This window comes from Paralichthys olivaceus, chromosome 7 (assembly GCF_024713975.1).
Source record: "Paralichthys olivaceus isolate ysfri-2021 chromosome 7, ASM2471397v2, whole genome shotgun sequence".
Classification (NCBI taxonomy): Eukaryota; Metazoa; Chordata; class Actinopteri; order Pleuronectiformes; family Paralichthyidae; genus Paralichthys; species Paralichthys olivaceus.
This window is the reverse complement of record NC_091099.1, coordinates 25,578,070-25,593,102: the sequence shown is the minus strand read 5'-3', so window position 1 is coordinate 25,593,102 and position 15,033 is coordinate 25,578,070. Positions and strand designations below refer to the sequence as shown.

The following is a 15,033-nucleotide window of genomic DNA, read 5'->3' as shown; positions in this document are numbered from 1 at the left end:
TGTAGAGAATTGACTGTAGAATTTACAGAAAACACCTGGCAAAAAATGCGCCAATAATGTACTGTAAAAAGAATTATAGTATATTACTGGATTTTTTTGTATCTAAATTAAAGCAATTGATGCGGATTAAAACCGGGAGCAGCTGCCTGGACCGGCCTATCTCGAAGGTGTGCCTGCTGCAGGAGGCTGAAGCCATTTGAAGACATACTGGCTTCAGTTGTGACTTCTTTGACTTTTTTTGGACTGTTAACTAGACTCACATTGCTGGATTTTGACTATTTGACTTTAACCAGTGATACTGTGGACCTTTGAGTCATATACATGTGATTCAAGAAGAAAGAAGATTTGAGAGTGGATTATTGATGGACATTCATTGTTGAGCTTTATTGTTGAAAGTCTTTTTCATGTGTTTGTCTCTACTTGAATGTGATTAATTATTAAGAGTAACTTAATAATTAGGGGCTGGTGTTGTAGGAGCCATATATATTGTTTGATTATCATTATTCGGGTTTTGATTTGTTTGGCCTGGTTGCCACTGTGATATGTGGGGTTTGGGTCACATGGGTGCCGTAAATGATTGCCTTAGGTTATAATAATGGCTGAATCACCCGCACTGGGGAGGAGAGAGGCGAATTAGGTAGCCGTAATTCTTGGTGACCACATTTTGTTTAGTTGGATCCTTTAATAAATACATTGAAACTTACTTAGACTCACCGTGCTTCACTGAGCATCAGTGTGTCACTACAAATATGCAGGACCTATTCTCAGCCTCTCAAGCGACTCTATAGGGATTGGAAAGCCGCAATAGTCGTTCTTTCTTGTTCTTTTCACAGTGCCTGCTCCTGCTGTGGATACAATTATCCTGTCACCTTCTGTCAGTATCTGAACGGGGAGGACATGAGGCGGCACATCGTCATGTTTACCTCCTTTTCTTTTAAGTCCAGACTCAGCCTGACCCTCAGTCCGGGTTCTGCCTGACGGACCTGCGTTGTGGTGGTGGTGGTGATCAGCAGGCCTGCCCCTCTGATCCGACTGATGGTGGCGGGAGTCCGAAGAATCATCTCTGCAGGTGGATCTGCCCAGACAGTTATTACTGTTTCCTCTCACAGTGTCTGCTCCTTGAACCTTCGGTCGGTGAACGGGAAGGAGAGATTTTCTTCTGAGGCGGCACATGGTCACCTGGTTTTCTTTTCTGTCCCGGCAAAGCCTGACCCTTTGCGTTGTGGTGGTGATCAGCAGGCCTGGGCCTCTGATCCGACTGATTATGACAACTGTGAGAGTATTCTCTGCTGGTGCTGGATTCACATTTTGGAACCTGGAACCTTCTTTCAGCATTTGACCGGTGGAGACAGATTTTCTTGGGAGGCAGACCATCATCATGATTAATCTTCTTCTTTCTCTGCTCTTCATTTCCGCTGGACTGGGTGGTGGTGCAGGAAAGTAGGCCGGTGTGCTGCATGGGGCTGGTCATTTTTCTCCCCTCGGAATGAGATGGAGGATTCTGCTAGAAGGGGTTTGTAGCAGTGGGCTGGGGATGCATCAGTGGCCCACACACTGCTGTCAGAAGTCAGGATGTTCTTCTGAAAGAGTTCCATAGTTTGAAAACTGGACCTGACACTGCAAGAAAATGAATTCTTTCATTAGCTCAGTTTATCATGTGTTTGAGATAGTGAAGATGAATAAGACATATTGTAAGGACCTGTACATGAACTGTATCCACAGAAACAAAGGTACAAGTGGAATAAATACAGAAAAAAATAAATGATATATTAAAAAACATTTAACCAGATCACATTGATGACTTACTAGTTGCTTTGTTGGTCCATGCTGGCGATGTGGCGCATGCTGATGAAGTTGTGCTCCAGCAGCTGATGGGGTGTGATCCTTGTTTTGGGATCAAGCTTAAGCATCGCCTTCAGCATGTCCACAAACATGTGGACGTCGGAAATCTCTGCAGCTCTATTTGCAGGGTTGCAAATGTTGATGGGTCGGACCTAAAAAACAAATATGTCATTAGTTAGCTCCAGTAGTGAATAAAGAAAACCTCTCTTGGACGTCTTAGAGAAATAAGCTCATGATGAACTATTCGAAAGAAGACATACGTTCACAATGTGGTCCAGGGAGGTGAACTTTAAACTCCTGTTCTCTATTGGTTGCTTCCCCGTCTCCTTGCAGTACAACTCTGGTGTCTGTTCAAAAAGTGTTGTTGTTAGCAGAGTACATCAGACTTGCACAAATGTATAGAGGGAACCAAATATGTTGCAGCAAGTATATAGACATATTTGAATATAACATGCCTTTTTAGGTCAGCACCTTGAGTTTCCAGAAGGAGTAGCTGAAGCTGACTTCTAATTTGAAGAATTTAGGAGTCTTATGTCCACGGTTCAGCATGGCTTCAGGTAGCTGACCCTGTGTATCAATGATGTACTTGATCTGAAAATAAAACACAACTTAGAGTCCAGGTGAACTACTACTGATTTATTTCTATAGAACTGAAAACAGTGCACTTCAAGTAATATGTGTACCATGTCATAGTCACCCAAACCAGGGTAAAGGAGGGTCCCGAGGTACATAGCAGCAGCCATGCAGCCTAGGGACCACATGTCTATGGCTTCGTTGAAGGGATGCCCCAACAAGATCTCTGGAGATCTGACAGAGAAACATAAACCATGATCGCACAAACCATGACAAATATTTGTGTTGTTTTGAAGTACACCTCAGTAATTCTTACTGCTACACAAATAAACACCTCACAAAGACATTTATGTGAATGGATAAAGACAGTATGTTGTTAGTTTCAGTTTACGTGCTAAGATCTCTCATGGTTCCAGGTACTCACCGGTATGGACGGGTCTGAATGTATGTCTTCAACTTGGCATCTGACGCCTCACGCGATAGTCCAAAGTCGATTACTTTGACCCTGAAGGGCTCCCGCAGCTGATCAACCAACATGACGTTGTCCAACTTGAGGTCTGCATGGACAATCCCTGCAGCCATCAAGTGTTTTAGTGCATGGGCAATCTGAAAAGTGAATTTCATAAAAATGTCAACAATGTTCCACCTGTATATATGTTCATACTGTTTGTTAGCGCAGAGGTGAACATACATGGACATACCTGCTGCACAATTGGTCTTATCTCTTTCAGAAGGAGAGGTCTGAAATTATGTTCCTTCATATAAACCATAAGACTTTTGTCCAGGTACTCAAACTCGAGGCAAAGGTGTCCTCTGTCAACAAAGTAATTGTTCCACTGAACAATGCTGCATTTGTTCGGGTCCACCGATTTAAGTTTCTTCAGAGTAGCCACCTGGAGAAACATAGCAGGTGACACAGAGATTGTTGTCAGTCAGAGCTGGTCAGAAATAGAGAGTAAACAAGGATTTCCCGTCTCGCTGTGAACTGAGCTGTTTGTCCAGCATTGGTGGAAACAAGGCTGTTAGGTCTGCACAACTTAGTTAGATAGCGTAGTTATTACAATTCTTAATTAGGGACGTTAATCGCAATGCAGGATGGTATAATTCAACCTGTGTCATACCCCTCTGGAACTCTCTGCCCCGCCGAAATACGCAACGCTTAATCTCTCGAAATCTTAAAAAACACTCCTCAAGCACCACCTCTTCACTAAGGCCTTTGGCCTCAGTTAATGCTCCACCCTGCTGCTAAATTTTATCCTGTTTTGTGTTATTACTTTTTTCTTTTCTCTTCTGTATTGTCCTCACAGACATAATTATTATTATTATTATTATTATTATAAGCACACAGTTTTGTTTCTTACCTCATTATATGCCATATTTGCAGTGCTGCCCTGCACTTTAACCATTTTGATGGCCACGGTCTTCTTGTCTTCCAGTCTCATGCACTTTACGACTTTTCCAAAAGTTCCGTTTTGGAGAAGTGACTGCACCTGGTATTTGGAAGACTCAGAGGTAAGCAGGCTCATGGGAACCAACTGGTTGTCCTTTGCAGGTAGCATTGCAGACATGTTTCTTCAAATTATGGTGTTAAAATCAAGAAAAAATTCTCAAACTATTGCGTTAAATGCAGAAAAATCCTCAAATTATGGCGTTAAAATGAAGACAAATTCACAAAGTGAGTTATGGTTTCCAAAGCAAAGGCTGAAATGCTGGAACAAATTAACCTCTGTCTTAACTTCAAAGATTTGTGACTACGTGATCCTTTGATATCTTTAATTTATAGGTAACAATGGCAACCCCTCTCTCTTTCTCTCTCTCTCTCTCTCTCTCATCATTATTATTATTATTAAATTAAATTATCAAATTGAACTTATGTTTTCACCTGTGAATGTTGGTTTATTTGTTAAAAACAGGATTACACAAGAAAAACAAAACTGATTTTCTACAAATGAGGTGAAGGGATGGTGCAGATGCAAATAATATTTTTTATATTTCTACTATATGAACCAGCCTATCATGTGTAGGATTGTGGCAGAGGTTTGCACCAGTTGTTCCAGTTATTTTTTGAAATATTATTATTATTATTATTATTATTATTACTATTATTAAGGTAATCAGCTTTAGGTCACATACTAATGTTAAGGTATTCAGGGTTAGGTCACATACTAATATTAAGGTATTTTAGGGTAAGGTCACATAGTAATATTAAGGTAGTCAGGGTTAGGTCACATACTAGTATTAAGGTATTCGGCGTTAGGTCACATACTATTATTAAGGTATTCAGGGTTAGGTCACATACTAGTATTAAGGTATTCGGCGTTAGGTCACATACTAATATCAAGGTATTTAGTTTTGGGTTTGGTGCTCCAGCCAATTAGACCTTAAGAAGTTTTTCAAACAGAGAAAAAAACAGACACAATTTGTCGAAACAAATGACAATGTAAGTCTGGATGAATTCCAAAACTACATTTGTAAAGGAAGAGCATATTGATATTTTCAAAGCAAGATTTTTTTGGTAGCCTGAGCCCAACTATCATACCACGGCTAGTACAGATCATTTTGTCAAATGATACTCAGCTTTGTACTGTCACCCACTTATGGAAGAACAAAGAGGAGGAGGGTGTCTTTTCATTTTTCATAAATTTTTCCATATAATATAGAATAAACAAATAAAGTCAAACTAAATCAGAAGAAGATATAGTTGAGTTTTATATTATAGTTTTAAAGTTGAAATACTTTTTTGAGAGTAACTCCTCTGTTCCATCAGATCCAGTTAGAGGAGTGTGTTCACCTCTTCCAAGCTTGTCTGTATAGACAATATGGCCAAATGTTATATCAAGATATAATTTTTATATTCAATATTTACAGTTATCACAATAAATGTCACATCGTAATTTATGTATATTTTAAAGGTTCAGTGTGTAAGATTTAGGTGAAAGGGACCTATTGGCAGATATTGAATATAAAATAATCCTAGTGATGTTTTCACTAGTGTTTTTCATCTTAATTGTAAAATTATTGTGTTCTTTACCCTATAATGAGCCCTTTATATTTAGATACTTAACATTTACATTAGGAGGGGGGTCCTCTCTACGGAGGCCGCCACGTTTGTCCAAACTGAACAAACTAAACATCTTCTGAGTTTTTATGACAACTGAAGTTCACCACAGGTTCTCTCTCATGTTTGGAAGGGCAGGGTGAGGTGAGGGGTGTTCAGCTGCAACACCGCCACTAGATGTCACTAACTTTAACACACTGGACCTTTAAAGCCTCTTTTTTATCCTGAGTCATAAACACAGACACACACACACACACACACACACACTCTTTTGTTATCTTGTTACTGATGAATGTGTTCTTGTGATGATCACTGGTATTGTGTTATTGCCCAGCTCTCTGCTTCACATGCACATGTTGACACAATCTCACAAAGAAAGAACGTCCCTGTTGTTGAAACTAATACTGAAGCACAGTTTCACCCTCTCATCTATACAAAGCATTTTAGAGGCAGTCCTATGACAGGTTGATATATTCTTAAAAGTTCGACTTCAATCTCTTTAACTCTTTTTCTAAATGGCCTCATCCTGTTGTGTTCTCATGCCTGACACCAACACCACTGCTTTTTCGCCACATGTCCACACATGACGATTAGCTGTAGCTATAGCTGTCCCGTTTTAGATTCATTTGCAGCGCACGTAGTCGTGGTGGTTATCTGATTGGATGACACAGAGCACGAACCCACGTACACTCGTGAATTATTCATGAGCTGTCCACGGTCATCCTGGAAGGAGAGAAAAAAAGAGTCCCGGTGTATCTTTATTCACAGTTCCCAGAATTCCGACAGCCCCCGAAGGCAGCAGCAGGCTGACTGGCTCTGTGAAGATGGCGGACTGTATACGTGTTCCTCTGCTCCTGCTCCTGATGTGCATCTTGTCGGCTGTGCATCGCACCCGAGGAGACAACAGTGTTATCGCCAGACTTACAGGCAATGCTGATAACCTGCAGAATCCCGCCGGTGGTCCGGGGCCGGCCGCGGTCATCCCTTTAGCCGCTGAGAGGAACCTGGGCGCTGGGGCCTCGCTGCCTCGGAGGCGCTCTGCCGGCTGGAAGTTGGCAGAGGAGGCGGTGTGCAGGGAAGACCTGACCCGGCTTTGCCCCAAACATTCTTGGAACAACAACCTGGCGGTGCTGGAGTGTCTCCAGGACAAGAAAGAGGTGAGTCGGCGGGACTGGGTCCTGTGGCTGCTGGGGAAGAAGCGGGGTGTGACTGACGAACGAACCTGCTAATGTTAGCTGCAACTGTTAGCCAGTCGTTAGCCCTGGTATTGAGAGAACGTCACGCCAAATGCCGGTCAAAAAGTCCTCCATTTATGACTTATGATATCGCCCTCAACCTGGCACAGGGCACACAGCGAGACTGCACGCAGTTTCAAAGTTGCCAGGAGCCACTCTTTAATTCGTCGTGATGCAACTCCACTAATGGCGTTTGCGTTCTTTACGACTTGTAAGTTTTTGGATCACGTCGCCTCATATTGCTTGTCTCACCTCGCTACATGGAACTGGAGCATCGTGATACCGATCAGGAGGAAAAGCAGCGGGTCACACTGAAGCAAAGCGGCTCTGTGGTACTCTCATAAGCCGAAGTGACCAGAAAGGGCAGCTGCTCTTGCATGACTTCGAAGTTCTGCTCGGCTTGTGGTTAGTCACGTCGCTGTGAGTAAGATCACAACAAACTGGTTCATTACCAGGGCACTCTGGACGGTTACAGGGCGACGTGCATCTGGACTGGAACTTGCAATCGGCTAAATGTCCAATTAGCCGCGTTATTTGCGAAGCCTCAAGCGTGACAGACCAGAGGAACACTCCAACACCAGACGTGTTAGATAGACAGTAGCCTGTTAACTTGGTCAGTGAGGCATAAGGCAGCTAATATTTGCTACCTTCACCCTGTTAGCCATGCTAGTCTAGATACACCTCATCCTCTCGCAGGGTGATGTTTGCCTTTGTGTAGTTACGGTAATGACAGCCTCTCTCTTACGTTAAGACCATCGTGTGACACAGCACTAACCCGTAATGACTGGTTGCTGACCATAGCTAGTTACCGACGACAGGCGGGGTCGACCAGCTCTCCATTTAGTTCGGCAGCTAACGTTGCTGTGAGGCAAACGGAGCAGCTTGAATCCATTTGTCTGCAGAGGCTCTCTCTCTCTTGTCCCCGGGGAAAGGTTGTCAGTGGCCTCCCCCTTCAGCCCGGGGCTGCTGCACCACCATCTCTCGTTTACCCGTCATTATAGTCCAGGGGTAGTAAATGTTGCCCGGACATGTTAAGGCAATAAATGGCCAGAGAAAGTAAAATCTACTCCTCACTCGCCCCCTTCCTCCGTCAAAAGCAGCACCATTGCTGCTGTTTTTTTATTTTCAGGAGTAAATCACACATTTCTAATGCAACTTTAGTAAATGGAAATACTGCACAAAGTCAACTTAGGTAACAATGAGGTGTTACTTGGCTGCAGAGCCGATTACCACCTCATTGACAAAGCCATTTTTTTATCAGCAGCATTTCTTTGATTAATCAGATAATTATTTTGTCAGTTTACCTTCACAAAAAGTGAAAAGCATCTCTGAATGCCAGAGGCAACAATCACCAGCAGCCTCACCAGTAAAAAGCCCATAGGAGTCCTCAGTGACACCACCTGTTCAAAAACACTTTGAACTGATCCCACCCACGTCACTATATTTTACACAACCTCAGTGTACTCTCTAAGCGTATAGTGAACCATTGTGAACAAGCAAATAGGAAAGCTCTCTGTGTGTTTACTGGCAGCTTCATCTGCCATATATCTTGTCACATTATTGTGAACTTGTAGCCTCAGGCGGAGCGAGCTGCCACCCCCGGTGTCACAGCGTTACCTGCTGTGATTTGATGACTCCAGCAGAGGGAGGATGGAGGAGATGACCCATACTGACGGATGTCTCTGTCCTTCTTTCGACTTCGCTCATTGTTTTCCTTAGTTAGTTTACTTGCATTAAACATTGGTTTCCAGAGAGATACCATTGAGTTTTTACAGTATTATTGTTGCTGCTCAAGAAACTCAAGCCTGCTGTTTTTTTTCTACCTCTGATTTCATGTCACTAGGTTGTTGTTGTGACCTTTAGGTCCATTCAAGTGCGTCCTGAGAGATCCACCCTGTGCTGTGGCTGTTGGCTGGGTGGCTGACTGCTCACTCACTTCTTTAAGCTCATTAGCTGCTTGTCAACGGCAGAACTGCAGCAGACCCAGAGCTCTCTATACACTGCAGCAAGAGCTTATAGCAGCTAAGACAAGCCCTGGTCTGTGCTCATTATCTGCTTAGTCCAAATCACAAGACGGCGTCCTCTCTGCTGGTAACAGTTGTCATGAAATACTTACAACTATATCTTTCTTTGAATATAGTCGGATGTAGCCTCAAAATATTTTAAAATAACGTGTCTATAATTTACAAAACCTATAAACTGAAAATTATATTTTATTTCTATACTTGATCAAAAGAAAAATATGCAATATACATCTTACAATATGTAAATGTATTATTGATTTAAAAGAACAAAAGAGCCTAAACAATTTTAAAATAAACTTCCTTTATATCATAAATACTACTACAATACTACTACATAATACAAAAAACTACAAAAGGAATCAGTAGATCAGTTAAGCACTTGCCACTTCTCAAAAGGATTTTCTATCCTCACATAATTTGATATTTCATTAGTCATTTGAGCCCAAAAAGAAAATCTACCAGGCGTAATCAGCAGACAGACACCTTTAGTGGATGTAGTTTTGGATCAGAAGTGTCAGTGTGAATGCCCCGAGTCACCCAGCTGGCTCTCTGCTGCTGCTGTTCTCTGGTTCGAGGGTGAGATTAAGAGCTGCTTTTAGACTTGTAGCATTTTTGTGTGTCTCCGGCCTACCCACTGTCAGTCCTGCTGGTGGCTGTGGTTTTGTGTACGTGGTGCAAAGGCACTGAGTCCAGAGGGAGGAGGCTCTTGAGATTGAAGACTTGCTTCCCTGTGGCCTGTCAGTTACGTGAAGCCTCTGTATGTCTGCTTTTGCTTTGTTCTCTCTGTTCAAACAATATTTTTTGCAATTTAAGTAATTATCGATGAGCCCAAGCTGCAACATATTGTCTTTTAAAAAAAGAGTTGTTGTGATCAGCCTGTTGAGCAACACAGGGAGTGGAACCCCCCAAACCGGTGCCTTGCCTAAATATCACTTGGAGCTTTAATCCTCACTGTTTGTCTGATAGCCAGGAGTTGTATTTTTACACCCAAAAGAATCACCACCTCTGTGAAACTGTCAAGAAAAAATGAAGCTAAGAGTATGTGGACACCCTAACATGGGATCATACGCAATCCTTGAACAAGTTACTCTGACATTAAAAACATTTATATGCTACTCCACTCCAATGGGCTCAATGTTTCCAGCAGATGTTTAACCTGCTGCAGGGATTAGCTCTCATTTAGGCACAAGAGCATCAGTGAGGTCCAACACTGATGCTGGCTGATAAGGTCTGACTCACAGTTGGAGTTCTGGATCAACTCAAGGCTCTTAAATGGGTTGTTGAGGTCAGGGCTCTGTGCGGGCCAGTCAACTCCTTCACATCAAACTTGGCTTTGCACTCTGAGACATTGTCAGGCTGAAACAGGGAAGTACCGTTCCCAAACTGATGACATCAAGTTAAGAGTTTTTGTCAAAAATATCACAGCTGTCAATATTCAGATTTTCCATCATTGGAACTCTGTGATCCACCCAGCTGAGTGAATCAATGTGCACAGCTCTATAATGAAACAGCAGTGCAAAACATTACGTTAGAGAGCTAATCATGTAAAAATGTTTTCGGTTATGACACTGGTGGGCCACCACAGTCAAGGTAGTAGATGGTAAACAGGTTGTCAGTCCGAGATTCAGTGTTCTGATGGAGGAAAAACATTTTATTCAGTGTTATTGTATTATAATGAAGAAGTGATGGCAACATTGAGCATCTCTGGGTCCTGAATCACCACAATTGTACTGAGCTTTTAGTTTGTTGTGACATATTTATTTTCATACTGTGCCAAAAAAAATGGTTCCTGGTTGCTAAGCAACATCCCTTTGCACCCTCTCAGCATCTCGTGTTTGTGTGGCCCCGTTCATTCAGGCTTACTGATATTTTCCCAAACCTGTTCAAGTGATCATCCAACTGCAGTTTAGTTTTAACACCGTCATCACCAATGTTTAAAAGAAAGGCTCGGATGCCCCCTTAATGTGTCTGAAGACAGACACAAACCAGCATCTTCCGTCTAATATCACTAAACTAGCTCTCTTCCTTTTTATTTGGTGACTTTTCTGAAAATTCTCTCAAGGGTCTTGATGATTTTTTTTGTGTTCTGCCTTGATTCAGGTCGAAGCTTAACAAAGATACATTTGTTTGAAGGATATCAAACAGCTGCCAAAGCAAACATGACGCTGAATGTTTGGTCAGCTTATCACAGGCGTATGTTTTAATATGTTAGAAAAAAAACATTTATTTTACAGAAAGCGATTGGCTTAAACAAGTGTATAATTATTATGAGGATTTATTCTGTTTGTGTGTGTGTGTGCAGTTTATTTTGTTTTCTTGTTTGTACGATTTCTTCTTCTCTTTCTTCTGGATTTCACAGTTTGATGAAATGTTAGTGTCCCACGCTCTTTTCTCTTTTGTGTGTGTTTTCATTGGTGGTGAAAACGCACACATCTGTCACACACCTGAACTGAATACCGCCCTCTCCAGCTGTTGAGTAGGAATAAAATAGCAGTGTTGTCTAGGTGGAGAGTCAAATAAAATAGTCAGCCAAAGCTGCAGGGAGGTTTGGGCTGACCTGAGTCAAGAAAAGTGGTTAAACACTTTCTGTTTGCTGATGTGCTGCCTCCAGTCAACCATGGTTAGTCTTTAATTAGCTAATTGAAAATGTAGCATGCGTTGCTCAGCGTTTATCAGTGTGGCTGCACCAAGTTGCCCTGTAGCAGCTCCCGAAGACGATTCGCTGACTTTCCTGCTGTGCTGATGTTCACCAGAGCGTCTCATATGTGGCTCTTTTCTCTGCTCTGTTATCTTCATGCAAATGGATCCAGATTTAGCTGAACCTGCTCATTTTTAAATATATATAAATCTTAGGAATTTGAAATTCAGAAGTGGTTCCAATTGCCTTTGAGCTTCCATGTTAGTTGCATTAATGCTGGCATATTTTGCATTGAACGTCTGTGTAAACATACAAGACAGAAATGTATTTCTTATTTTCATTTCTTGCAACAATACAAATGTGGATATATGCTTTCCTCTCTTAGTTTTATATGATAGTTCACTGAGCTTTCTGTGTCAATTTGGTTCATTGTGGGCACCTTTAACTATGTTCTGACATTTTATACACCATGCAAATAAAACACAATCGGTGAAATAACTATTATATTATTATCGTTATCATTTCTGAAAACTACAGAAAGGAGATGGAATGTCATGTTTTTTGCTTGTGTCAATATTCTCTGTTCGGATAACACACATACAAAATAGAAATGGCATGGTTTACTTTGCCCTCTGATTTACAGAGTCTGCTCTCAGACCACAAGTCAGAAGTTTCCAGTAATCCTGACTCGTTCTTATCAGTCACGACTACAAACGACTACTCGCACTTATACCTGTTGTTATTGAATTTTCATAGACGCTGACTCTTGTCCTCTCTGGGGAAGTGCGAGAGCTTGGCGAATGAGACTGCGTAAGCAGGCACTACTGTCTCTATAACTAGAAAATACATTTGATTGTTTAGGAACAAGCACACCCATAGATTAAATGATCTGTTGGGGTTTAAAGTGTGATTGCAGGAAAGCAGACTTCAGAATATGAGAGAGCATCATGTACATATGTTGTTAGGATGAATTCTGATTTTCTCCTTGGCCAAGCTACAATATATATTTCAGCATAAGACGTTAAAAGACTCCTGAACGCTATCTTCACTGATGAGTTCACCATTTATCAGCAGATTTTCCACAATTTGTGGAAATGTTTTAGTGTGGATGTCACCTTAATAGTTGGGCTGAAACACTCTTGAAGATGGATGCTGTGTAAATGCTAACGTGTAGCTGCTGTCATCGATCTTGATTCAGAAGGTGTTGGATATGGCTGGCTTCCCTCTGAATTCCCTCCTGTTGTTTTCTCTTCTTTAGTGGTGTGCATCTTAGCCTAACTAGCCTCACAATTCGATTCTGTAACAATCCAACAGTCAACGATTCAAATGCACAACCATGCATCTCGATGCATTTCAATGAATCACATCCACAATTTTCTATATTTCTGCACATTGCTGCTTTTCATCAATTAATACAGTCAGACAAATATGAATTCATTTTTTATTTAGAAAGTGCCTTAAAAAGTATTATAGACTGTTACTGTTATTACAAGTCAGCTGTAATTTACAAAATGAGGTTTTCACACTGATTTCACATTCATTCAGTTTAGACTTCACCTAATGCTTACAAGGACAAACTCTGTATCAGGGTGTCATTTACTTTTTGTTTTCCCAAGACGAGAGCTGATTAAGGTTAATTTAGCTGCAGCAAGTTTTTCATGTTCACTGAGAGCAGTTAGCAGGATGGCAAACAAAAGGAGGCTGAATTTCAGCCTGATATTAATGGGTGTGTCAGCTGTGTTTGTTTAATTTCCTCCTGGTGTGTGTGATAACAGGTCCAACAGCTGCCTCGCGATTTTGAGTTTGGACTTGTTTGGCCTTTCTCAGTCTTACTAAGCTACTCTATCAAAAACAATCTTGTTTCATCACTGTTAGTTTATTTTGGCTTTAAAATAAGTGTCACATTGACTAGATGAGAAGTTTTGGTTTTCTTAAACATTTCTTAAACAAGTCCCATGCATAGCTGGACACACGCCCATATTAATCACATTCATGTTTTTACCAGTGTGAGGCGATGTTTGGCTTTTCAGTCCAGAGTTGGACAGAACATGGTGCAGAGGTGGGGTTTTCTCTAAAGACAAGAAACAGAAACAGTGTTTCTCTTGATTACTTTTGTACATTTTCCCACTTCCATACAGAGAGCCCAATCCGTAGTGGATTTCTGCGGCTGATTTTAGGGGAATGCATGTGTGAATGAATGTATGTATGTATGTATGTATATATACGTATGCGCAGACATGCCTGCATCCATAGGTTTTTTTTCTCTCCAAAACAGAACAACCACAAGTGAAGCCAGCTGATGACATTGATCGCCCTCCGTGTTTTGTTTTTATGAGGTCACGTTTTATCATGCACGTTTTCCACACCCCAGTTGAGAAGGTAGCAGTAATGCACCTAAAAGTTGTTTACCAAGCACCATAATAAAAGAGAAGTAGAACAATCACATGACTTTATGTGAGATCCCAAGTCACTGGAATTATCACTGTGAAATTGTTTCCTACAAACAGCAAGCGTCTTACATTCTGTGTTGTGTTGTGTGTTCTAAAGATTTTTAATATTAAAAATTAGTTAAATCTGTTATTATGTCTGTGCTCTCTCACGTTTTTATAAGCGGTTATGAGTTGAAAATCCTCTAGTGTGCAGCAGGTCTAAAAGAACATCCAGACAATAATGAAAGGCCCTTTTTCTTTCAGCACTGCTTTTCTGGTGGTGGTGGGTGTGTCAGCTGTTTGGGGTTAGTCCGAGTCACATTTCCAAGACCATTTATCTATTTATTTCCCCTCAGTTGACCCACTGAGGCTGCTCAGCACAGTTTATAACTTCTGTCTGTCCTCTTCCCACCCTACTATCCTGTTTTCCCGTTCTTCACCCAGGCTGAGACCTGCTCATCACACTGCATTTACTGTCAGTATGAAGGGCATTGTAACACTAGTGTGTAAAATACACTGTAAATAGGACACACACACACACACACACACACACACACACACACACACACACACACACACACACACAGAGAGAGAGAGACAGACAGACAACCTATTCCTGGCCCATGCTGTGGCTGCCATGTGGTAAACAGTCAGAAACTCTTCATCCGTTTGCAGAGTTGTTATTTCAAAGACACACTCACACAGAAGCTGGCCCTCCTTTGGGAATACAGCAGTGATTTGGGGTTTTCTCTGGTTAAAGGGGAGGGGAGCCCATTGGTCTGCAGGGGCTTGGCCGCTGATCAAGGCAGAAAGTCAGAGATGTCACCTCAGGTCAACACAGCACTGCATGAAAATAACTCAGAGGCCGCATTGGGCCCCAGAAGCTGTGTCCTGAGTCAGGGCCTGCCTCACTGGGCCACCTATGAAGGTGGACTTGATGACAAACACCTGAACGCACCATCTCTCTACAAATAAGCTTGCAAAAGATTATGGGCTGGTTGGGAAATTGGTTGCTTTCGAAATGGTTATATTCAGTGTTGAACGACCCCAAGAGACATGAAGTTCAGCAGGAATGAACTTGAACCTGTGGTTATCTTTACATTGCACTCTAAATCACTGTCTTTAATGTCTTTCTCTCTGTCTTTCAGGAGACTGAGATTGCTGCCGAATGCAACCATGTAAGTGACTTCTGGTGCCACACCCTAAAACACAACTTTCCAGCATTATGTAATAC

At 41.7% G+C, this 15,033-nt stretch overlaps 2 protein-coding genes across 3 annotated transcripts in view; one reads left to right on the top strand and one right to left on the bottom strand.

Annotated features, from left to right (window-relative positions):
* Positions 1-356: 356 nt before the first annotated feature.
* LOC109644152 (homeodomain-interacting protein kinase 1-like) lies at positions 357-4,138 on the bottom strand. The gene is made up of 8 exons (XM_020109481.2): positions 3,777-4,138; positions 3,117-3,308; positions 2,840-3,021; positions 2,526-2,649; positions 2,314-2,433; positions 2,103-2,189; positions 1,807-1,994; positions 357-1,617 (listed from the first exon to the last, which is right to left on the bottom strand). Exons 1-8 carry the CDS (start codon positions 3,981-3,983, stop codon positions 1,407-1,409), a joined length of 1,311 nt encoding a protein of 436 aa, XP_019965040.2. The 5' UTR covers positions 3,984-4,138; the 3' UTR covers positions 357-1,406.
* A 1,824-nt stretch (positions 4,139-5,962) lies between these two features.
* The window catches only part of glg1a (golgi glycoprotein 1a), a 34,543-nt gene continuing 25,472 nt past the window's right edge, over positions 5,963-15,033 (top strand). Inside the window, exons 1-2 of one of the 2 annotated variants that reach the window (XM_069527917.1) lie at positions 5,963-6,630; positions 14,948-14,977. In XM_069527917.1, coding sequence (XP_069384018.1) covers positions 6,298-6,630; positions 14,948-14,977 — 363 coding nt within the window. In that variant the 5' untranslated portion in view covers positions 5,963-6,297. The remainder of the gene's footprint in view (positions 6,631-14,947; positions 14,978-15,033) is intronic. The other variant, XM_069527916.1, reaches the window with a different exon arrangement.

Coding starts and splice junctions, on each gene's coding strand:
- LOC109644152 (XM_020109481.2), bottom strand. CDS start 3,983: ATGTCTGCAATGCTACCTGCAAAGGACAACCAGTTGGTTCCCATGAGC. Junction 3,022..3,116: donor TAAGACCAATTGTGCAGCAG/GTATGTCCATGT, acceptor TTCACTTTTCAG/ATTGCCCATGCACTAAAACA. Junction 2,190..2,313: donor ACTCCTTCTGGAAACTCAAG/GTGCTGACCTAA, acceptor CTTTTTGAACAG/ACACCAGAGTTGTACTGCAA.